Here is a 24,005-nt window from a genome sequence, read left to right on the forward strand (position 1 = left end):
CTTCCTACATGGCCCTGGGGTGTGCGTGCTTGCATCTGAGTGAATGTCTGTGCGTGAATGTGGGGTGTATGTGGGTATATCAGTGGTTTCTACTTCTCCTGGGATGTTGACCCAGGAATAGTGGACATGGTCACATCCTATGTACAGAGCTTTCTTTTGTATTAAAAAAAAATACTCTTTCAATAAATGTATCATTTTTGTGCACAGACTGAGGTCTTTGGCTGTGTCTTTGGGACCTTTTCGGCACAGGGAGGGAGGAATAAATATCAAAATTGCCTAAATTCTGCCCCCAGAAGCAGGGTACTTTGCACTACTGAATTTTACATGATCGAAGACATCTGGGCGAGGGACTTTCTCATATGCCGTTTTGCCAGCAGCTCAGGGCAGGTCAGTGGTTTTACATAAAAGTCAAAGTGGAAAAATTAACTTAAAATATCGCAGGGTTTGGAGAGTGTTGGGAAAGTTAATACACACACACACACACACACACACACACGAGTCAGAGTGATGGGAGCATGGGCTAACTAATCCAGGAGTGGGTGCTACGGTGGGTGGGTGGACGAGGCGGATGGACCTGGCGGAGAGCAGGGTGCTTCACACCTGACTAGCTGGAAAGGACACTAGCTGCAGACTCCCCGGCTAGTACGCATGCTCCGTTCGCGCGCCGTTTTGCCACACTCGTAGTGGGCCACGGTGGGACCCGTAGCCGCGGGGCCCGTGCGTGTGCCCGGCGTGTGACCCGGAAAGGGGTTGTGGAGGAGGCGGGCCGAGCTGTGGGACCCGCTGCGGGGTGCCAGTGAGGGTCGAGCGGGCGGCGAGAGGTGAGAAGAGCGTTCTGCCCCGACCAGTCCCTTCCCTCTCCCGGCCCTCGGCCCCTCGGCCCCGGACTGGAGAGGGAAGCGGTCTCGCTCGTCCTGTCAGCCCGCGTGCCCGCCCCCACCCCACCCCCACCCACCCCGCCATTCCCACCGCGTCCCTGGAGTCCGCACCGACGCGATCGCGCTGCCTTCTGTTCAGTCCCCGCGGCCAGGCATCACCTTCACGCCTATGTTTATGCTCCTGGTCTAGGCCCTTCCTGTGCCGTCCCCGCCCCCGAGGCCAAGCCTGTGGTCCCACTTGGACCTCTGCTAATTTACAGCCCCTGTGGCATCCGTGCTTATCTCCTGGCTTCTCTTCCATGCTAAGGGGATCCCACCCCCACTGAAGCTCACATCTTATTTGACTCCTCCTTCCTTCTGTTGGTCTTCTGTGTACCCTGACTTGACACCTGCCTTGATCACCATTTCTTTATCACGGTGTGCCTCTCTCCATTGCACACTGCTTCAATTCACACATACCCTTTTCCGATCACTTTATTCCCATTAATGTTCTGCCTTAATTCCCATCCCTATCTGATGCCTGCTACCCACTGTCTGCGTGTAAGAGTAGTTTTAGATTATGTAGGAATACATTGTTTACTGAGCTCTCTTGGCCATGACAATTTTTTTTTAAAATATGGTCCTTCTATGTAGTCGGGTTGGTCTGAAACTTTGTAGAGCCCAGCATAGCCTCAAAATGGTGATTTTCTTGTCTCAGCCTCCTGAATATCAAGATGATGGGCATATACCAGCACACCAGGCTGAAATCCATAGCCTTTAAAAGAGATGTGTGGAGGGGGCTGGAGAGATGGCTCAGAGGTTAAGAGCACGGGCTGTTATTCCCAGGGTCCTGAGTTCAATTCCCAGCAACCACATGGTGGCTCACAACCATCTGCAGTGAGATCTGGCAATTCAGTGCCCAGCACCCATATAGTACTGACAACCATCCGTAACTCTAGTTCCAGGGGATCTAATGCCCTCTTCTGGCCTCCAATGGCGCCAAGCATGCAAGTGATGCAAAGACAAACACTCATACATGCATACGTACGTACATACATACATACAGAGAGCAGCAACTGCTCTTATTCCAGCAGTGCAAGGGAGTGAACTCAGGGCCTCTCACACACTAGGCAGGCTTGCTGCTTTTGAGCTATAGCGCCAGCCTTCTTCCTTTCCCGAAATGCTTTCATCTTTCTCTTACATATCTTAGATAAATATAGCTGCTTATTTATCCTGCCCCACACTGTCTTTTCTGCATGTACTCTAAGTTCCATCACACAGCCCACCAGTCGCCACCTACCTTGTCTTACTGCAAGATTCCACCACACTCTACCTAGTCGTTTCCTCTTTCGTGGACTGCCTGTCTTTCTCCTTGTATATCCTAGGAGGTCAGGATGGTCCGGGAACGGCGAACAGGGGACCTCATGGTACCCTTGGGGCCCCGGCTGCAGGCATACCCTGAAGAACTCATTCGACAGAGGCCTGGACATGATGGACACCCTGAATACCTGATCCGATGGAGTGTCCTCAAGTGTGGGGAAGAGGGCAAAGCGAATGTAGAGGAAGACAAAGCAGAGCACCTCCTCATGTGGCTGTCAGCCCCAGAGGTCTCCGCCAACTGCCCCATGCTGTTGCGGGAGCGAACACTATCTAAAGGGCCTCAGTACAAACCCGCTGGCGAGGTCAGACGCTTCCCACAAGATCCAGGAGGCCTGGATGAGTTGGCAATGGCAGAGATGGAGGCTGATGTGCGGGCACTGGTACGTAGAGCTGCCAGGCAGCTGGCAGAAGGTGGGACCTCAAGCCTGACGGCTGCCGTGCTTCACACGGTCCATGTGCTCAGCGCCTATGCCAGCATTGGGCCCCTCACTGGAGTCTTCAGGGAGACAGGAGCCCTTGATCTGCTTATGCACATGCTGTGCAATCCCGAGCCTCAGATCCGTCGGAGTGCAGGCAAGATGCTGCAGGCTCTGGCAGCCCATGATGCTGGTAAGAGAAAGCAGAGGGGGCGCTGCAGAGAGTGGGCCACAGGAGCAAGAAAAGAGTTGGCAGAGAGTTCCCAGCCATCTCTAATAGGTAGCAACTCAAGGTAAAAGAACGGTATACACAGGACACAAAGACGCGGGGTTTATCTGTCACTCTGTGGCAGAGAGTAAAGCAGGCAGATTTGCACCTGCTGAATATTTGAGATGTACTAGTTTGGTTACGAAATTAGTATGGGGAGGGATTATAGCCAGCTTAAAAAATTAAAATATCTGTGCACAGTTGAGAGTAGCGGCACATAGCATTTGGGAGGAAGAGGCAGGTGGGTGTCTGTGATTTCAAGATCAGCCTAGTGTGGTGACAGAGATCCAGGACAATCAGGGCTCCATAGTGAGACCCTGTCTTGAAAAAACAAAGCAGAACAAATAAGTGTGTGTGCGTCAGTCAGTACACAGGATTTAGTAATTTTAAGTTTAACAGTGTGGCGTTAAGTTTCAGTTCTGTCTGTGTGTGTGTGTGTGTGTGTGTGTGTGTATGTGTGTGTGTGTGTGTATGTGTATGTGCTAGGTTACATGTACAGTGTCTTTCTTGCCTTAGATCTCAGTCACAGAGAAGTTTAAAGCCTCCAGGGAAGGGGAAAGCCTAGGATAGGTAGGGAAGAGCATTGGGAATTGAGACGATCTGGGCTGCTTGTGGCTTACAGGGAGTCGGGCTCATGTCCTTCTGTCACTGAGCCAGCAAGATGGCATCGAGCAACACATGGATTTTGACAGCCGCTACACTCTCCTGGAGTTGTTTGCTGAGACCACATCCACTGAGGAACACTGCTTGGCCTTTGAGGGCATCCACCTTCCTCAGGTACTCTGCCAGTTGTGCAGGAATGCTGGGTACAAAGCACGATTTCTCAAGCTAGATTGAGGTTAGCTAGCAACTGAGCAACCTGGAGGGCTAATCCCAGTAAAGGTTCATGACCCCTTCTCAGCCTCTCCCATTTAGAATTTGTAATCATAGAAACTGAGACTAGAAGCTGGGGAGATGGCTCAGCAGGTACAGTTGTTGCCATAGAAGCATGCTGACCAGAGTTAGGATCCTCCGAACCCACATAAAACAGGGTGGTTTGTGACAGCCTACCTCCAGTCCAGCCAGCAAGAGAAAGAGGTAGAGGATCCCCTGGTTGAGTTAGCTAGCCAGATCAGCTGAAAGGAGAGGCTCAAGGTTCAGTGAGAGGTTTTGTCTCACTGGGAAGTGACAAGGAAGACGATGTCAACCTTGGGCCACCTCACCTGTGTGCACACATGCACATGCACCCCCCCCCATACACACAGAGGAGTGCCACACATGCGTATACGACACACAAACATACACAAAAGCAAACAAAAAAAAATCTGTGTTTTAAGATAATTACTTTGTGGACTGGAAAGATGGCTCTTCCAGAGGACCCCGGGTTCAATTCCCAGCACCCACATGGTGGCTCACAATCATCTGTAACTCCAGTTCTAGGAGATCTGATGCCCTCTTCTTACCACCACAGAGCCTAGATATTCACGTCCTACACAGACATACATATAGGCAAAATATCCAAACACATAAGTAATCTTTTGAAAAGATAATTCTTTTGTGTTTCTTCGACAAACCCTTCTGAGAAGTGCAGACCTAGGAATCGGCTTCCTCATTGTCTGTAGAGGAAGACACCAAGGGGCAGGGAGATGGCAAAGCAGGACGTAAACTTAAACCTGGTCTGTGTCTTGCAGATCCCCGGGAAGCTGCTCTTCTCCTTGGTGAAGCGTTACTTATGTGTCACTTCCCAGCTGGATCAGCTAAGTAACAGTCCAGAGCCAGGAGCTGGAGACCAAAGCTCTCCATGTCTCACAAAGGAAAAGAGTCGGGCGCAGCGGGAGCTGGAGTTCAGTATGGCAGTGGGCAACCTCATTTCAGAGCTGGTGCGGAGCATGGGCTGGACCCGGAACCTGAGTGAGCAGGGCACTTTACCAGCCCGACCATCCCGGTCCATCTTTCAGCCCTGCATTTCAGGCCTTCCACTGTTACTACCCTCCATTGTCACTACTCCCAGGAAGCAAGGGCGGGCCTTCCGCCATCGCTCTGAATTTTCTAGCCGTAGTGGTTATGGTGAATATGTTCAGCAGACAGTGCAGCCCGGCATGCGGGTTCGGATCCTCGATGACTACGAGGAGATCAGTGCTGGAGACGAGGGCGAGTTCCAGCAGAGCAACAATGGTGTGCCCCCTGTGCAGGTGGGGGTCAGTGTGGGACAATAGAGGGTCTCTTCTGTGCTGTTGGTGGGGGGGTCGCTTGACCCCCAGACATAGCCTGAGGGGGTAACTCAGTTGCTAGAGTGCTTGCCCGGCATATATGAGGGCCTGGGTTTGATCCCCAGCACCATATAAAACTGAGGGTGGTGTTACGTGCTTGTAATCTCAGCGTTGGAGAGGTGGGTGCAGGATTGGAAGTTCAATCTTTGGCGTGCTGGAGGCTAGCCTTGGCTATATGAGGCCTTGTTTCAACAACAAAAAGAAATAAAGGAGGGCCAGGCATGGTGGCATGGCTTTAAGCCCAGCACTCAAGAGGCAGAGGCAGGTAGATCTCTGTAGTTTTAAGGCCAGCCTGGTCTACATGGCAAGTTCCAGGACAGACAGGATACATAGAGAGACCCTATCTAAGTAATAGTAGTAATAATAATGAAAAAGAGAAAACCCCCAGACATGGAGTGGTTATTTTTTAAAAAGGGATCAGTATACAAGAGGGTTCTATTTTAGGGGGCGTAGATGGGCTGTGAGATCATAGGGACTGGTACCCCGGAAGCAGAAGTGATGTACTGAGATGCCTCCATTGCTGTCAGTCGGGGAGGGTGCTCAGGAGTGTAGGAGTAGAGGCCATGAAGGTTAGGAAGACAGACAGGGCCCACACTGGCAGGAGACCTTCAGCTATATGCAGATTTGTCCAGGCCCAGCCAGCTGTGGTCAGGCTCAGAGCTCAGAGGGCTGAGTCCTTGCTACGCTTCCTTTCTACCAGGTCTTCTGGCAGTCAACGGGCCGTACCTACTGGGTACACTGGCACATGCTGGAGATCCTGGGGCCTGAGGAAGCTGCTGGGGACTCCACGTCAGCAGCTGTGGAGAAGAGAGAAGGGGTTACTGTGCTGGGCACAGGTGAGCCTAGGAGAGGACATGGGTAGCGTGCTTCAGAACCGAGGGTCTGGATAGCACTAAGCCATTTCTGAGTGGAGCCTGCCCTAGAGGTTCAGAAATGGACTATTCCTGCAGCCTCAGCTTTTCCGTCCTGGGACTGCAAGCCTGCGTACGGCCTGTACTCACTGCCATATCTCCAGCCTGAGCCCCAGAAGAGTGAGGAGTCAGGATACCTGACCCAGGCAGAGTGGTGGGAGCTACTTTTCTTCATCAAGAAGTTAGACTTGTGTGAGCAGCAGCCGATTTTCCAGAGTCTGCATGAGAAACTGGATAAGGTACTAGAGGCCTGAGAGATTTGGGCGGAGTGATGTGGTGGGTTAGAGATGGGCACTCCAGGGGAAGGTCTAACTGCGGAATGGCATCTGGGTGTGTGTGTGTGGCACGGGGAGCTAACCGTTGAAGCCTGTGAAGGTCCTGCTAGTGGAGGAGGCATGCTTTGAGGTTCTAGCATGCAGAAGTTACGAGGGGATGGCAGGTGACTCTCCCCACGACTGTTGGTCCCTGAAACGAATGCCCTTTGTATTGACAGGCCCTGGGTGAAAAGGCCTTAGGTGAAATCTCTGTGCCCGTAGAGATGGCAGAGGGGATGCTGCAGGTTCTCAGTAACCGCTTTGAGGGCAGCAACCTCTGTGACCTGCTCAACTCCCAAATCTACACCAAGTATGGGCTGATGCCTGAGGACCTGAGCAGCTTGCCTTCTTCACGGAGTCACTCCTGTACCCCAGAGCCGGAGGAGGAGTCAAAGTCGGCAGCCAGCATCTCCGAGGAAGAAGCTGAGTCCTACAAGGCCAAGACTGAGGCCTCAGAGGCAGAGGCAGAGCCTGCCGGTCCAAAGATGGAGTACCCCAAAGCACAGAGTGACTCGCAGCTGTTCAGTCAGCTTCTGGTGAAAGAGGGGATGGCCCTGTCCCCTGAAACACAGGAGGCAGCTGCTGGTGAGTTGGGTTCTGGGAGGGGAAGGCAAAGACATTAGAACAAGACATGCTTCGGCCCAGTTGAAGTGGGCCGAGTGGAGGGGAAACCATGGAGGTAGAGCCCCTTTTATGGCAGAAAAGCCTCGAAAGCACCACGTGTCTCCGCGTGAATGTGATTGTAACTAACAGATAGCCACTGTTTCTTCAGTGTCTCCAAAAGAGAAAAGTTTGTTTCTCAAGCACCTCCATCTCAAAAGAGATGTGTGACTAGATCTTTCGTGGACTGTTGGAAGAGCTAGGAATGCTGAGCCACAGTAGTGAATACCATTGATAACAGACCCGGGCTTGACTTTAAAAACTTCCAGCTTGGAGGAATCACAATTGTTTTAGCTACTGCCTTTCCCTCACTGATTACAGAAATGGCCCGAGCCCTGCGGGGTCCTGGTCCTCGCAGCTCCCTGGATCAGCATGTGGCAGCGGTCCTGGCCACTGTGCAGATCTCCAGCCTGGGCACAGACCTGCAGCTCTCAGGGCTCCGTGCCCTCTCCCAGGCTGTGGAGGAGGCCACCGAGCGGGACCACCCTCTGGTCCGTCCTGACAGATCGTTGAGGTTAGTGTGCTGCTGAGGGAAGAGGTTTGGGGTGAAGCTGTAGCCGTTCCGGGGGACCCGGGGGATGGCAGAGAAAAGGAGGAGCGGGACCAAGGGGTAGGAAGGCTGGGGCTGAAGGAAAGGTGGGGCCTGAGGACAGTAGAGCAGGTGTGGGCGACAGTGTGCTTCCAGCACTCTGACAGTTCGCTGTGTGCGCTCATTAAACCAGTGTACCTCCACAGAAGCAAAGATGCCATCAGTCCTCAATTAAAATTAGTACTGTAGTTTACATGAGAAAACGGAACATCTTAGTCACTTGCTCAGAGTTCTGCCGATGGCAGACCCAGTATCCAAACCTAGGCCGATTCGGTTCTAGTGTTTTTTCTTTAAAAAAGTTTTTTCAAGCCAGGTGTAGGGGCACATGTCTAATCCTAGGACTTGGGAGGCTGAGGCAGGGGGATCATGAGTTTGAGGTCAGCCTGGGCTGCACAGTAAGACCTTGTCTAAAATTGCCTTCCCTCTCTTCTGTTACTTCTGTCCCTATTTTCTTTTTATTTTTAAAGTTTCATCTGATTTCACTATTACATAAGTGCATTCTCATTCTTAAAACAGTTCATACAAAAGAATATTGAATGAAAGCCCTGCTGGGGTGTGGGTTAGTAAGAAAAGAGGGAGGGAATAGAGAGAGGAGTGGGAGGAGGTAGCTCTGTAGTGTCTGAGAGGGGCTGCAATCCTGGGTCACAACTTTTAACAGAAAAAAAGCCCCTCTCTATTGCCATTGCCTGATGGACCCTTCAGACCATATACCGATTTAATATGGAATTGCATGTTTAGGGACTAGAGAGACGGCTCTGTGCTCAGTAGTACTTACTGTCTTTCCGAGGACCTGAGTCCGATTCCCAGCACCCACATTAGACAGCTCACAAACATCTATAACTCCAATTCCAGGGGATTTGATGCAGTCCTCTGGCCTCCATAGTCAGCCGCACACGCATGCGTGCGCGCGCGCACACACACACACACACACACACACACAGTATCAAAAATCATAAGTATTAAACATGTAATTTCTTGTTTGTAAGGATTTTTATAATATTTTAAAAGTATAAATTAGGTGTTTTTAAAATCTGATGCATAAAAACATTAAAATTGTGTGTATCATTTGGGTGGAAATAGCATGTAATGTATTTGTGTTTTAGCGTCTGTGGTGTGGCCACACTGGTCTGTGGCATTTCTGTGTCCCCAGCCAGTGTCTTGTGTCAGTCATCACAGAGCTGTTCATTATTTTCACTGGTGTGTAGAGCTGTGATGTGGCTGCAGCTGAGTTCAAGTGCGCGGCTCCACTGGCTCCGTCCCCTTACCTTGACTAGCACAGTGCTTTCTGATGGGTCAGAGTGGCACAGTAGTGAATATGTGTGTGTATGTGTGTGTACGTGTATGTGAGGTCAGAGGACACTTTGAGCCATTTGGTTCTCTCCTTCCACCTTGTGGCTTCTGGAGACCTAACTCAGGTCGTCAGGTTGTGTGGCCTAAGTCAGCAAGATTTTAAATGATCAGTGTTTGTCTTTGTTAACTTCTTAGTCCTGATGACATTAAGTATATTTGTGTGAATTTGTCATGTTTCTGCTTCCATAAAAACCCTGTTTATGGAATATCTTATCTTTCCCCCACTTTTATTAAGCTATTCCCTTTTTTCATACAGATTTAATGGCATTCTTATATTATTTGTTGTCTGTGTTGAAAAGATTTTGTCTGTCTGTCTGTCTTTGGTAATGTTCGCTTTACTCTTGTGACCACAAGAGAATGACAGTGTAAAGAAGTTAGAGAGTAGTAGAGAACAGTTGCTGTGCCCTTAGTCTCAGCACTCGAGGCAAAGGTGAGCGGGTCTCTACGAGTTCATGGCTAGTGAGCCTCACGCTAGCTAGCCAGGACTACAGACAGGGGATCTGCCAAAAAGGGGGGGGGGGAATGGGAGGAAGAAGAAGGAGGACAGGCAGATAGATAGAATTAGATGAAAATGATCCAGAAAGGCCTTTTTACAGATCAGCTAACAGTTCAGTGAACATTCCAGCATCATAGGTGTTTTCCATGTTAGAGTAAGTCTCAGAACCAGTCCTGTTTACAGCTGGGTGTGGTGAAGCATGCCTCTAATCCTAGCACTCGGGGATCAGAGGCGGGAGACAGAGTTCCAGATAAGCCTGGTAGGACTTTATGTCAAATAAAGAGGGCTTCCGACTGCAAAAGCAGCTGTCTGTGTGCTTGGTCTGTCTGATTCTGTTGTAGTTGCCATAAGGTTCTGAGAAGATAAATCGGAACATTTTCTCAGAGGCTCTCTGCTTGTGTTGTTTGTCTGAATAATCCCCAGGCCATCTCACCTGTGTCCGTCACTGTGTGAAAAGGTGTCAGTACCCATTTTTCACTCTCAGGACCCCAGCAGTCTCACAACCAGCAACTTTTTTTTTTTTTTTTTTTTTTTTTTTTTTGTCATGAAAGGAAGAGTTCTATTTGGAGACAGAGTCTCCTACTGCATTTCCTGGGCTGACCTTGAACCTGTGTTTCTCCTATTCCCAGATGTCAGTGTTGGGTTATAGCTAGCTGGGATTGGAGACATAAGCCTCCGGGTCTTTTATCCAGTGTTTCTCTCGGACATTTTCTACAGCTCATTTTGTTCACCTCTTAGTTTTGTTTGTAGTGTCTTTCAATGTGCTAACATTACAGCTTCTAAAATTTTCTGTCCTATAAGAGAGTTCATTCTTGGCTGAAGATATGGCCCAGCAGTTCGGAGTGTATACTGCTCTAGTTCACAGCACCCATATCAGGAAGCTCACAACCTCCTGTAAACTCCAGCTCCAGGAATTCCATGCCTTCCTGGCCTCTGCACACATGTGTGCACATACACAATACATACACACACATACATATATAATTTAAAATAAGATAAAATTTTAAAAAAGAGTCCGTACTATTCCATGATTAGAAAAATACATAGCTGTGTGTGTATGTGTGTGTGTGTGTGTGCGCGCGCGCACTTGTGTGTGGAGATGTATGTAAGGTGATCACTGGTCAAATGTTGGATGTCTTCCTCTTCCTCTCCTCATCTTCTTTTGAGAATGGGTCTCTCACTGAAGCCAGAGCTCAGCGATTTGCCTAGGCTAGCTGACCAACTGTAGCCCCAGGGGTCCCCCTGTCCCTGCCCCTGTGGCACCCAGCTTTTTCTGGAGGGTCTAGAGGTCTAGAGTCAAGTCTCAATGTTTGTGGGCAAGTGCCTCACCACTGAGCCATCTAACCTGGAAAAAATATTTTCTTATTTTACTAAAAATATCTATTTATTTCTGTTTTTGTTTTTCTTTATATTCATTTCAAATTCAACTGGAAATTTATTTTTGCAAATAGCATGAAGGAGAGCCTAACCTCTAATCTTTTTCCGGTGGACAGCAGGCCCTGTCTTTCTTTGGTGCTAGGGAGTGAACCCAAGGCTTAATGCCCATGAAGCTCATGTCTTGTCCCTGAGCTACAACCCAGCAATATCAGGGTGGGTTTGTGTTGTTTGAAGGGTTTTTATTTCATTTAACTTTTGGAGATAAAGTGTGTTTAAGGCTGCCCTTGGCAATTTTCCTGTCTCCACCTCCCAAATGCTGGAATTATAGCAGCTCCGCCATCTGTTTTTCAATGGCCCGTCCTTGGCCACTGGCTGAGATCTGTCTGCCATTGCTTCTTTTGTCAACCCTTGTCTCCCTGGCTCCCCTGTATTCCTCCTGAGTTTCAGTTATATACTTTTGGCTATATTTGGCTAGCTAGAAACAAAGCTACCATTATTTTTCCAAACATTTCTTCACCATTCTTAAGTGTTGTTCTTCCTGGATCTGCCTGCCATTTTTTTCTTTTTTAACTTTTAAGCCATTTGATTAGACTTACATTCAATCTAAAGATTCGTTTGAAGTGCGGAACCAGGGGTCAGTCAGACTGCAGGGGGAGGGGTCAGGAGTGAGACTAAAGCCAGAAGACAGGCTGGAGGAAGACAGTAGACTGCATCTTGAGGGATGGAGTTGGGCAGGGAGTCAGAGCATCATGTCTGGAAAGTTAGACCAGGTCCCTGGGGATGGGAGCCTCACTGTCTTCTCTCTTGTCAGAGAGAAGCTAGTGAAGACCCTGGTAGAACTGCTGACCAACCAGGTGGGAGAGAAGATGGTGGTGGTGCTGGCGCTGCGCCTCCTGTACCTGCTCATGACCAAGCATGAATGGCGTCCACTCTTTGCCAGGGAGGGTGGCATCTATGCTGTGCTGATTTGCATGCAGGAATATAAGACATCTGTTTTGGTACAGCAGGCAGGACTGGCGGTGAGTACAGAGGGCGGAGAAGGACAGCATGATGAGTGAGTCAGGTGGGTGGGGCGGACAGGCCTTGGGAATGGATTGTACTGATTTAGACTAAGTTGTGGTTGTTGAAGTGCAAAGACTCAGATAGCTTTAAGGACGCGAGCTGGATGGCTTTGGAATTTGAGTGCATGCCCAGAGAAAGGTACAATGGAGTTTTTAAGAATGATACTCAATCTGGGAAGTGGTGGCGCACATCTTTAATCCCAGCACTCAGGAGGCAGAGGCAGGTAGAGCTCTGTGAGTTCGAGGTCAGCCTGGCCTCCAGAGCGAGTTCTAGGACAGCCAGGGCTACACAGAGAGACCCTGTCTCGATAAACAAAAACAAAACAAAAAACCCAAACAACAACGAAAAGGAGTGACACTCGAGAGCTGGCACCAGAGTGCAGCTCTAGCAGATTCAGAGGTCCCTAAGAGGAGGTGTGGGAGGTGAAGGGAAGGAGGAGACTGACCCAGTCTGAGGGTGAATTGTAGTGGCTGCCACTTCATTGAAAAAGGCTACACCTTCTATGCTGTGTAGTTCTCACTGCTGTGCTTGTGAGACAGTTGAACAACCTTGAACAGAAGGGCCAGATGGAAGCTGTCCAAGGCTAGGGGACATAGGTTTGTGACATTGGTGTCCGCAGGAAGGGGGGAGAGAATGGAGAAAAGGGACTGTATGTGAGGACCAGCAGAGAAGCACAGAAAGATAGGAATAAGAGAGGAATGCCAGGAGGCTCTCAGAGGCGGGGCAACGGGAGGAGTGGCCTCCTGAGATAGGCGTGGCTACGAGGCCGCCTCACAAGATGACTGCAGGCTGTGAAGATTCAGAAAGGGCAGCCTGCCCGCTCTGGTAGCCTTGGTGTTGGGAGCCTAGGGGAGAGAGAACCAGCCTGTGGATTTACTGGCCACTCTGAAATTGTTCTGTCTGCAACGCCCTCTTGGCTCCTTTTCCTTTCCCTCCCCTCCCATCCCCTTCCTTCCCCTTGGGTCCCATCACCATCACGGTCTGCTCCACTTCTATCTCTCATACCACCTGTCTGCCAGCAGTGCAGCTGCTCCAGAGTCTGAGATCTAGAACGGGGACAGAGGCCTTCTACTTCCCTCTGGGGTGGGGTGGGGGATTGAACCTCGGCCATGCATGTTCTGAACGAGCCCTGTGCCACCGTGCTGCATCCCTTGTGAAGGCTCCGTTCCCCCCTAACTCTGCTTCTGTGTTCTTCTTTCAGGCACTAAAGATGCTAGCCATTGCCAGCTCCTCAGAGATCCCCACTTTTGTGACCAGCCGAGAGTCCATCCAACCTTTGTTTGATACCCAGATGACCAGGGAGATCTTTGCCAGCATTGACTCAGCTACACGTCCCGGGTCTGAGAGCTTGCTCCTTAGTGTCCCTGCAGCTGTGGTCCTGATGCTGAACACTGAGGGGTCAGACACTACCCTCCAGACTCTAGAGCCTTGCTGTGTCATAAGCCCCTTCTCCTATGGCTCATGTGCTCAGCAGAAATTGCACTTATGTTGTCCCCTTTGGGTAGACACTGGTGGCCTTCTCAGGATGTCACTGGAGGAAAGGCCAGGTGGTTGATGTAGGGGATTTCCAGGGAAGACAGAAAAAACTGACTTTCCTTCATGGGATTGGTAGTAGTGGCCCAAGGTCAGAAGGCCAGGAGTCCTCCCTCAGAGGGCCCTGGAGCACCCACAGCCCAGCTGGACTTGTCTCTCTGCCTCTGTTGCATTCACTTCCAACTTCTCCAATCAATCCCTTCCTCTCAGGTGCTCCTCTGCAGTGAGAAATGGTTTGCTTCTCCTCAACCTGCTTTTGTGCAACCACCACACTCTGGGAGACCAGATTATAACCCAGGAGTTGAGAGACACCTTGTTTAGGCACTCGGGGATAGCACCGGGGACAGAGCCAATGCCTACCACACGCACCATCCTCATGATGCTTCTCAATCGCTATTCAGAGCCTCGGGGAAGTCCTGAGCGAGCAGGTACCGTTGTGGAGGGGATGACATGTGCCATACTGTGACCAGGAAAGCTAAGGTCTACATTCCAGGCCGTTACTGAAGGATACAGCCATCTTCCAGAAATGAGTGAAAACTTCAGTGTCCAAGCTAGACATTTTTTCAGGGGCAGGGGAGGGCAATATGTACAAGGTTGTGTGGTCCAGGCTGACCTCAAACTACGAGGTCTTCTTGCCTCAGTCTCCCAACTGCTAGCAATATCAGTGTGCAACACCATAGCAAGTTAGACCTCAAACAACTTGAGCAGAAGAAGACTGATGTCATAATGAATCCTTTGTGGCTGGGTGGTGGCGCACACCTTTAATCCCAGCACTCAGGAGGCAGAGGCAGGAGGATCTCTGTGATTTTTGAGGCCAGCCTGGTCTACAGAGAGAGTTCCAGAACAGGCTCCAAACCTACACAGAGAAACCCTGTCTCAAAAAACAAAATCAAATGAACAAAAATGACAACAACAACAAAAGAAATCCTTTGTTTTTAAAAAAAAAAAAAAAAAAAGGTGGAAACAGACATGGCTACTGAAAAAAGCAGCGTGGCCCTCGAGTCTGTGTCTAAAGCCTTCAAACTTTAGAGGCTCCATAGCAGCACTGTTACAGGGCTAGCATTCAATGGTAAAAGGTAGCTGAGTTTTGAGATGTGTAAGTATAGTTAGGTCTACATTGCAGACCAGAAAAGAAAATTTCTTTTTCTTTTTCTTTCTTCTTTTTCTTTTTGGAAATAATAAATGTTTTATTCAATCATGTCTGAAATTACATACAATCAGTGTATTTGATAATGCACAGGAAATATTCCAAATCCATGTTTGTTACTTTTCATGTTCCTGAAGTGTACTTTTTTTTTTTTAAAGAAAAATTTTTATACTTCGATAAACTATAACATGGGCATCCTCAGTGTGGGAATAAAGTTTTGGGGGTGGCTTTCTGGGGTGCCCCATTGGTTTGACTGACTTCTAAGATGCCTCTCTTGCACATGTTTCCTATGGATTGTCTACTTGCAGCACTGGAAAGCCCAAGCACCCAAGGTCAGGATGGGTCCCCTGAGTTCCTCATCAGGTCCCTGGTGGCAGATCCTTCTGCAGAGCTCTTCCTGGACTTGGAGCGTGTGCTGTGCCGCGAAGGCAGCCCTCAGGGTGCCATGAGGCCCCTCCTCAAGCGCCTCCAGCAGGAAACCCAGCCTTTCCTCCTGTTGTTGCGGACTCTAGATGCCCCTGGGCCCAACAGAACCCTGCTGCTCACAGTCCTCAGGTAAGGAGTGTGTCTGTCCAGTGTGTCTATCCAGGTACCTGTGCACAGGCACTGAGAGGCTGCTGGAGTTTGATTTCTTCCATCCCCTACCAGGGTCATGACACGACTGCTGGATTACCCAGAGGCCATGGTCCTCCCCTGGCACGAGGTCTTGGAGCCATGCCTCAACTGCCTGAGTGGCCCAACCAGTGACCCTGAGGTACCAGAGCCGGGAAGGCAGAAGTTGTGGCTCCTCCTGCCTAGTGAGGCTGTGGAGGTTCAGCAGATCCTGGAGGTCTGTGGGTCTGCGTGCACTGGGAGCAGGACAGGAAGGAGAGGAAGGCTAATATCCCCAGAGTCTTTGAACATTGTGGAGTGATGTCAGACGAAGGCTAGCTCTTGGGATAGTTTGATACTGGTAGAAAGAAGCCTGTGAAGCTACCCAAACCCTGAACTGCCGTCCGGCTCTGGAGTCCCAGCACCGCAGTATGAGTGTGCGGTTCCCTCTCTTTGGTGCTTGCTGGCCCTGCAGACTTCCCCAGGCTCTGCTGCTGGGCTGTGCTTCCCGCAGGCCCTTACCCTGACGGCTCTGCTTTCTTGCTCTGGGCTCAGATTATTCAGGAGCTGATCTGCTTCCTGCATCGTCTGGCTTTGATGCATAAAGACTACGCGGTCGTGCTTTGCTGCCTGGGAGCCAAAGAGGCCCTCTCCAAAGTCCTTGACAAGCACTCTGCACAGCTCCTGCTGGCCTCTGAGCTTCGTGACCTGGTGACAGAGTGTGAGAAACATGCCCAGCTCTATAGTAAGCTCACCTCAAGCATTCTGGCTGGCTGCATTCAGGTGAGAAGGGGCTTGTGGGTGTAGAGCTGAGAAAATAACACCAGAAGCAAGGGCTGGGATCTGTGTGGCAGAAGTAGTGGCACATCCGGGCACATGCTCTCTAAGCTTCCCCCAACATGGTCCTATCAGAGTCTGGTGAGCGGGGTTGAGTGCTCTGTTGCCTCTTGACCCCCTTTTCTCCATGCATGTCTCTGACTGTCCCTCTGTATCCCTCCCCATCCCATGATGCATGTCTCTGACTGTCCCTCTGTATCCCTCCCCATCCCATGATGCATGTCTCTGACTGTCCCTCTGTATCCCTCCCCATCCCATGTTCCGGCTGCAGATGGTGCTGGGCCAGATTGAGGACCACAGACGAACCCACCGGCCCATCAACATCCCTTTCTTTGATGTGTTCCTCAGGCATCTGTGCCAGGGTTAGTGCCCTCCTCTACTTTCCCCTGGGCTCCCACCCAGCATCTCCTTTCCCCTTCCACTCTGCAGGCCCTTTCGTTACCTCTGACCGTGCGTGGTCCCCTGACCCGCCCCCATTTTCCCCAGGCTCCAGTGTGGACGTGAAGGAAGACAAGTGCTGGGAGAAGGTGGAGGTGTCCTCCAACCCACACCGGGCCAGCAAGCTGACAGATCGCAACCCCAAGACCTACTGGGAGTCCAACGGCAGCACCGGCTCCCACTCCATCACTCTGCACATGCATCGTGGTGTTCTTATTAGGTACGAACCCATTTGTACGCATGTATTACTGTGCACCAGTGTATCTCCCCCAAGCATTGTCCCACAACTCCCATTAGTGAACCCTATTCTTATGGGACACTTTCAAACTCATTTTGTGCAGTGAAAGCTTGATTGGCACGTTGGCCTGTCTTTGCTGTGCTGTGTAGACATCTCGCTGTCTGGACCCAGATACTGTTACTCTAACAGATGCAGATATCACCATCTTATGCTTAGAGATCAACAACTCGCTTCCCTATTCTTCCCGTGGGTGTTTGTTCAATGTCAAGAGTGTCAAGCGCTGTACAAGGCTCTGGGGTACAAGGACGATAAGACATAAGGAATTGCAGTCTAGCTGGGGAGCCAGGCTAGCGAGGCAATCAAGAGAATCAGGCTTGATGGTGCATGCCTATAATCTCATCACTCAGGAGGCTGAGGCAGGAGGATCAAGAGTTCAAGCCTGGGCTACATATTGAAACCCTGTCTCAAGGGGGGACTTAAAGAAGCAGAGAAATAAAACTGCATAAAGAGAAAGCATCATGGCCCAGGCACAGTGACATGGCTGTTGCCCCACTCCTTGGGAAGCTGAGGTAGGAGGATCTCTTGAACCCAGCCAAAGCCGTTCAGGTCAATATGAAGGAAGAGGAAGAGCCTGTTGAGACAGATGGAGCCAGGACTAATGAGGGTCAGAGAAGGTTCCTTTGAGGTGTTGACTTTGAGCTGAAGTTTGAAATTAGCTAGATAGGGAAAGTGCCATGGCATTTCAGACAAAGAGGCAGCATGCAAAGCGAGAACAGTGTGCTGTGTTGGAATGTTTTAAAATGCTGGTTCCGTGCCTCCCGGTGGGTGGCAGGGGTCAAGCAAGGAGAGGAGGCAGGTGCAGACTGTAGATTTTGTGAGCCAGGAACTTTGGTCTTTGTTCTGAAACTTGGAGAGTTGTAGCTGGTTGTGGTTTTGTTGTTGTTGTTGTTTGGTTGGTTGTTTGTTTCTTGTTGTTTGTTTTGTTTTCCCTCTTTACTCTTTGGGGGCCTGTCACCCAGCTCCCAAATAAATACACGGAGACTTATTCTTTCTTATGAGTGCCTGGCTTTAGCTTGGCTTATTTCTAGTCAGTTTTCCAAATTATCCCATCTACCTTTTGTCTCTGGGCCTTTATCTTTCTCTATTCTGTATACCTTCCTTTCCTTCTTACTCTTGCTGATTGTGTAGCCGAGAGGCTGGCCCCTGGTGCCCTCCTCTCTTCCTTTCTTATTCCTCCATCTTCTCTCCTCTCTATTCTCTCTGCCACACAGCCCCGCCTAACTTTTCTCCTGCCTTGCTGTTGACCATCCAGCTCTTTATTAGAACAATCAGGTGTTTTAGGCAGGCAGAGAATCACAGCTTCACAGAGTTAAACAAATGCAACATAAAAGAATGTAACACATCTTTGCATCATTAAGCAAATGTTCCACATTCTACAACAGGGAGTCATTCAAGGATTCTAAGAAAGAAAGAAACTAGCTTTATTTTCTTAGTTGGTACTCAGGCAATCGTGAAAGTTTGGGTTGGAGGCCAGAAAAGAAGGTTTTGGAAGGTGTATGTGGTAGTTGAGAAGTGTTCAGTGTGTGGGGTTTGGAAGAGGGACTGAAGGGGCAGAGGTGGACTAAGGGTACTAAGATGTAGTGTGACAAGACTGGCCATTGGTTGCTGAGGGAAGCTGTGACCAGGTAGGTGGCCCATTTCTTTCTCAGGGGCCAGAAATAGAAAGGGGGTGGGCTTCTATGGACAGGTGACTGTCTCATATTGTCATGTTAGCCTTGAGGAACCTGCCGGTTATGACATGGGACTGTCTATTACGTGCACAGCATGGCATTAATTTGTCATTGAGTCTAGAGGATTAAATAAAACCACTTTGAAGAGGGGAGACGGGAAAGCTGAGGGTCTGGGGAAGGCAAGCATGTGAGGGGCTGGAGGAGGGTGAAATGGCCCTGGATTCACCGGCTCTTTCTCTTCTCTCAGGCAGCTGACTCTGCTTGTGGCCAGTGAGGACTCAAGTTACATGCCAGCCAGGGTGGTGGTGTTTGGGGGTGACAGTGTCAGCTGCATCAACACCGAACTTAACACGGTGGGGACTCTTGTACCGCCCGCCCTTTACTGTGTTCCCCTGTCCCTCCATTGTTCATTTTCATCCCTCATTTTTTGGGTGGGGGGGGGAGACCCAGTCTTTGGGTCATCTTCTTCTGACTGTGTGTCGGTGTATGTCTGTGTATGTGTGAGGACAGTGCTCTTCAAGAGTGCTATGAGCTGAAGTTACAGGGAGTTAGTGTAAGACCCGCGTGGGTGCCGGAAGCCGTCTCTGCCCCGGCAGGAGCGGTGCTTCTGTAACCGCGGACACTCCTCCAGCCCTGCCTCACTTCTCCTCCTCGTCCTGGCCCTGGCCCTCTCTCCTGCCCTGCCAGGTGAATGTGATGCCCTCCGCCAGCCGGGTAGTCCTTCTGGAGAACCTGAACCGCTTCTGGCCCATCATCCAGATCCGCATAAAGCGCTGCCAGCAGGTGGGGCCAGAAGAAAGCCCGGGGTCTCCTTGATGGGTGGGCTTGATGGGTTAGCCAGGGTTCCTCCTTGGCCACTTTGGAGATGGCCCGGAGGCCTTGGGAATTCTGTGTGGAGCATTGGTTTTGGAGTGCAGAGTAGCTAGGTGAGAAGTCTGTGTATGCTGTAGGGCGGCATCGACACTCGGGTCCGTGGTGTGGAGGTGCTGGGCCCCAAGCCCACTTTCTGGCCATTGTTCCGGGAGCAACTATGTCGACGTACTTGCCTGTTCTACACAATTCGGGCACAAGCATGGAGCCGGGACATAGCAGAGGACCGCCGGCGCCTCCTCCAGCTCTGTCCCAGGTGGGTGCAGCACAGAGGAAGACGGTTAAGCATTGACACTAAGAACTACGGGCTGGAGAGACACTTTGCTAGGAGTCTGAGAGTGAAGCTGCAGCCGCCACTTGAGGGGAAATAGAGCCCCAGAAAGTGCTGGCAGAGTGACTGGGACTGTGTGGGGTCTGGGGCGCGGTCAGCGGCCAGCGCCGTGCGGGGAAGGTTGTCTCTTGGAGGTGAGGAACCTGCCTTGAATCTGCCTTATATCTTGTGTTACCAGACTGAACAGAGTTCTGCGCCATGAGCAGAATTTTGCTGATCGCTTCCTCCCTGATGATGAGGCTGCCCAAGCCCTGGGCAAGACGTGCTGGGAGGCTCTGGTCAGCCCCCTGGTGCAGAACATCACCTCTCCTGGTAACCACCCCACACCGGGCCTCCATGCCAGCCTCACCATGAGTCTTGGGTCACTTGTGTTGATATTTTGATTCTCTTGGTTTCTGTATTTGTCCCTCAAGGCCAGTCACCTACCTCAGTATCCCTCTCTCCTTCCTGCTCCAGGGACTGCTCCCAGAGAGTGTATTTGCATCTCCTCCACACCCTCCCTCCCTGTACTGTTACCATGTACCCAGGCTGCCCCTGAATCCAGCTGTGGTGGGGGAGGCTAGGGCTCTGCCTCCCTCAAACCTTTTTGAATAATTGAACCTGTACCTGGACTCTCTGTCCCCCCACTTCCCACAGACACCCACCCCTGGCTGGTCTTCTTCCAGATGCTGAAGGTGTGAGTTCCCTGGGATGGCTGCTGGACCAGTACTTAGAGCAGAGGGGGAGTGTGCCGGGCTCCCAGAGTCGAGCAACGTCCTTTGCTTCACGAGTTCGCCGTCTGTGCCACTTGCTGGTGCATGTGGAACCCCCTCCTGGTCCTTCCCCTGAACCGTCCACACAGACCCGTGAGTCCCGTGTGGCCTGCTGAACCAAGAATCTGTGCTGTGGGGCCATCTAGCTCCTGCCTTTGCTTCTCTAGCACTCTGAAATGTGATCCCTCCAGGAGATAAACACCCAAGACCCGTGCCGCCCAGAGGCTGGAATGAAGCTCACTCTTTTACCCTCTGTCCCACAGTCAGCAAGAACAGTAAAGGTCAGGATGGAAGCCCTATGCCATCACCAGTGCTTCCCAGCAGCAGCCTTAGGAACATCACCCAGTGCTGGCTGAGTGTGGTGCAGGAACAGGTAGGCCGACCCAAGTCTGTCAGGCGGGATGGGACACAGTGTCAATCCTTTATGTGGTCACATCGTACTCTGTCCCTTCAGGTCAGCAGATTCCTGGCTGCAGCCTGGAGGGCCTCAGACTTTGTGCCCCGTTACTGTACTCTCTATGAACGCTTGCAAAGAGCAGGCTCAGAGCTGTTCGGGCCTCGGGCAGCCTTCACCGTGGCCCTGCGCAGTGGCTTCTCCGGAGCCCTGCTGCAGCAATCCTTCCTCACTGCCGCTCACGTGAGTCCTGCCAAGTGCCAGGCATGGGTGCCACCCTGTCCATCTCCTTCATTCCACCGCCCACTCTAATCCCTTGTCCGTGGCTTGTCTGATGCCCGCTCTATCATCCCCAGATGAGTGAGCAGTTTGCTAGGCACATTGACCAACAAATCCAGGGTGGTTTGCTTGGCGGAGCCTCTGGAGTGGAAATGCTGGGGCAGCTTCAGCGGTACCTGGAGCCCATCATGGTCCTCTCTGGCCTAGAGCTGGCCACTACTTTTGAGCACTTCTATCAGTGAGTCACACTCTGGAGGGACAGGAGACTTGAGAGGCCAGAAAAGGGAAGTTTTTATGTTCAGGGGAGATGAAGGAAGAATTGGGAACTTAAGACATGGTGGCGGCCATGTGCCCGTAGAAACGAGGTGGGTCCTGTGACTTAGGTGAGCTGTGCCAGAGACTTACCATCAGGGAGGGGGCTGGAGGGGGGGGATGGTTGGGCCTGGGGCCCAGCTGGCACCCACGCTGAGATCCGGCCCGACTGTGTGTGCTGCAGGCATTACATGGCTGACCGTCTCCTGAGCGTGGGCTCAAGCTGGCTGGAGGGGGCTGTGCTGGAGCAGATCGGCCTGTGCTTCCCCAGCCGCCTCCCCCAGCTGATGCTGCACAGCCTGAGCATCTCAGAGGAGCTGCAGCGCCAGTTCCACGTCTACCAGCTGCAGCAGCTCGACAGGCAACTCTTGGAGCAGGAGGAGCAGGAGGAATGGAAGCTAGAGGAAGTGGTGAGGACAGGGGACAGGACCCGGGAGAGAAGAGGCCCACTAAGAGAGCTCATGGGCTCATCTCTCGGCTCCTTAGGAAGAAGACAAGGGGCAGGAGACGGAAAAGGAGCTCCTTACAGAAGACCCAGGCCCAGAAGTTTCTGTACTGGTCCTGTCACCACGCTGCTGGCCCGTCTCTCCACTCTGCTACCTGCACAATCCCAGACAGCACCTTCCCACGGACTTCTGTGATGCCCTTGACCGCTTCTCCGGCTTCTACAATCACAGTGAGGGGCTAGGGACAGGGACCTGGAGATGGAGAAGCATTCCAGGTGGCGACAGAGGGAAGCAGAGGGCCCTCATGCAGGAGTGTATAGGCAGGAAGGGGTTCTCTCTAGGTTGGCAGTTTCTTGGGGGACTGTGCAGGAGAATGGGAGTAGCTTCATTAACGCTCGCTCTCTCCTTGAACTTCCTGGAAACCGGTTCTGTTTGTGTTTTATGTCTTCAGGTTGTCTGTTCACTGCATTTTCAGTCTTAGGAACTTCTTTCCAAATAAAAATACTTAAGGCCGTTTATCCCCCATCATTTTAACCACATCCTATGTGTTTTTTGTTTTTTGGTTTTTTTTTTTTTTTTTTTTTTTTTTTTTTTTTTAACATTTTTACTGGTACATAAGCAGTGTTCAGTAGAAGGCTTAATGAGTTTATATATCTCTATACAGCCATATACCCATCCCCCAAATCAAGATGCAGACTATTCCAGTACCCAGACAGGCTTCTCCTTCGTGTACACCCTTTCCAGTCAGGGTCTTCTTTTTATCTTCTGTCACCACGCATGTTTGCGTGCACCTGCACATTCTATAGATGGGACCATGGCATGTGTGCTGTGCTGTGTCTGCCCTCTTCACACAGCGTGGAGTCTGTGAGTATGCCACTGCTATAGAGACAGTTTCTGTTCTTTGCTTTGCTGAGTACTGTTGTACTGTGTGAATGCATCTAATTTTCTTGTTCTTATGGGACACTTAAGATATAATTTTAATCTTGCTTTTATTACATGCATGGATATTTTTCCTGTATGTGTGTCTGCACCACGTGTGTGCCTGGCGCCCAGGGAGTCCTGAAGAGGGAGTTGGATTGCCTGGTACTAGAGCTACAAGTGGTTTGAGCCACCGTGTGGCTGCTGGCAGTCTAACCCAGGTCCTGGCAGTATCCATTGCTCTTAACCACAAAGCCATCTCTCCAACACTGTGTGTACTTTTCAAAATATTTATTTTATTGTATGTGTTTTACTGTACGTGCGGATGCCTAGCATGTGTGTGCCTGATCCTTTCAGAGGCCATAAGAGAGCGTTGAGTTCCTTAAAGCCAGAGTTCTGGACAGGGTGAGTGACTGTGGGTGCTGGGAACTGAATCCAGGCCCTCCCCAAGAGCACTGAGTGCTCTTAATTGCTGAACCATCTCTCTAGCAATTTCCATAGGATTTCATGTATCATGTTTCTTATTGTTCACTTCTAATAAACGGGTCATTTTCATTACTATTTTCTTATATATGGGGTCTATTAGTATAGCATGGCTACCATGGCACTTAGCACATACACCAGGCTGGTCTAGAAATCACAGATATCCTCCTGCTCCGCCTGAGTGCCACTTCTTTAATTTATTATTCATGGAAAGTATATTTTTCAACCTCCAAAAAATGTAGCTCAGTCAGTAGAGCTAGCACACAGAAAGCCCAGGGTATAAACCCTAGCACCACATAAACCATGCTTACTGGTTCATGGCGGTGATCCCAGTCCTTGGGAGGTGGGGGCAGTGGAGTAAGGTGTTGAGGGATATCTTTAGCTACATAGGGAGTTTGAGCCAGCCTGGGCTGGAGACCCTGTCTAAAAACTCAATCCATCTTTCTCAAATAAGTTTTTCTTTTTGTTTAGTAACTTTAATTTCTTCCTTCATTCCTTGTGACTAAAGACATGGTTTCTGATGGTTTGGATCTTTAATGCGTTGATACTTCATTTATGAGCTAGTGGATGATAGGATTTCATAAGCTGCAATTAAGGAAAGATACGTCCTTTGGTTGTTGGAGTCAGGAGTCTATATATTTCAGGAAATTGACCTTTTTAATTGTTCATATATTATATGCCTCACTAATTCCAGTCGGCTTCACCTACTACTGAGAAAGGTGGGCTAAAATGTACTTACGGTTGTGATTTAATGTTTTATTCATAATGGGTATAGGT

The 24,005-nt window shown here is 50.5% G+C and overlaps 1 protein-coding gene across 1 annotated transcript in view; it reads left to right on the forward strand.

The window, feature by feature from the left end:
* The first annotated feature begins 766 nt into the window (after positions 1–766).
* Cul9 (cullin 9) overlaps positions 767–24,005 on the forward strand; it is a 39,851-nt gene continuing 16,612 nt past the window's right edge. The window contains exons 1-26 of the mRNA XM_051204256.1: positions 767–821; positions 2,243–2,846; positions 3,544–3,698; positions 4,592–5,092; positions 5,871–6,006; positions 6,121–6,320; positions 6,575–6,980; positions 7,377–7,569; positions 11,679–11,886; positions 13,131–13,327; positions 13,673–13,890; positions 14,918–15,164; positions 15,258–15,363; positions 15,756–15,983; positions 16,309–16,399; positions 16,524–16,695; positions 18,691–18,796; positions 19,131–19,226; positions 19,394–19,569; positions 19,823–19,956; positions 20,310–20,489; positions 20,660–20,769; positions 20,851–21,033; positions 21,147–21,307; positions 21,566–21,791; positions 21,868–22,057. Coding sequence (XP_051060213.1) covers positions 2,252–2,846; positions 3,544–3,698; positions 4,592–5,092; positions 5,871–6,006; positions 6,121–6,320; positions 6,575–6,980; positions 7,377–7,569; positions 11,679–11,886; positions 13,131–13,327; positions 13,673–13,890; positions 14,918–15,164; positions 15,258–15,363; positions 15,756–15,983; positions 16,309–16,399; positions 16,524–16,695; positions 18,691–18,796; positions 19,131–19,226; positions 19,394–19,569; positions 19,823–19,956; positions 20,310–20,489; positions 20,660–20,769; positions 20,851–21,033; positions 21,147–21,307; positions 21,566–21,791; positions 21,868–22,057 — 5,215 coding nt within the window. The 5' untranslated portion in view covers positions 767–821; positions 2,243–2,251. The remainder of the gene's footprint in view (positions 822–2,242; positions 2,847–3,543; positions 3,699–4,591; positions 5,093–5,870; positions 6,007–6,120; positions 6,321–6,574; positions 6,981–7,376; positions 7,570–11,678; positions 11,887–13,130; positions 13,328–13,672; positions 13,891–14,917; positions 15,165–15,257; positions 15,364–15,755; positions 15,984–16,308; positions 16,400–16,523; positions 16,696–18,690; positions 18,797–19,130; positions 19,227–19,393; positions 19,570–19,822; positions 19,957–20,309; positions 20,490–20,659; positions 20,770–20,850; positions 21,034–21,146; positions 21,308–21,565; positions 21,792–21,867; positions 22,058–24,005) is intronic.

Source organism: Phodopus roborovskii, unplaced genomic scaffold (genome assembly GCF_943737965.1).
Source record: "Phodopus roborovskii unplaced genomic scaffold, PHOROB, whole genome shotgun sequence".
Taxonomy (NCBI): domain Eukaryota; kingdom Metazoa; phylum Chordata; class Mammalia; order Rodentia; family Cricetidae; genus Phodopus; species Phodopus roborovskii.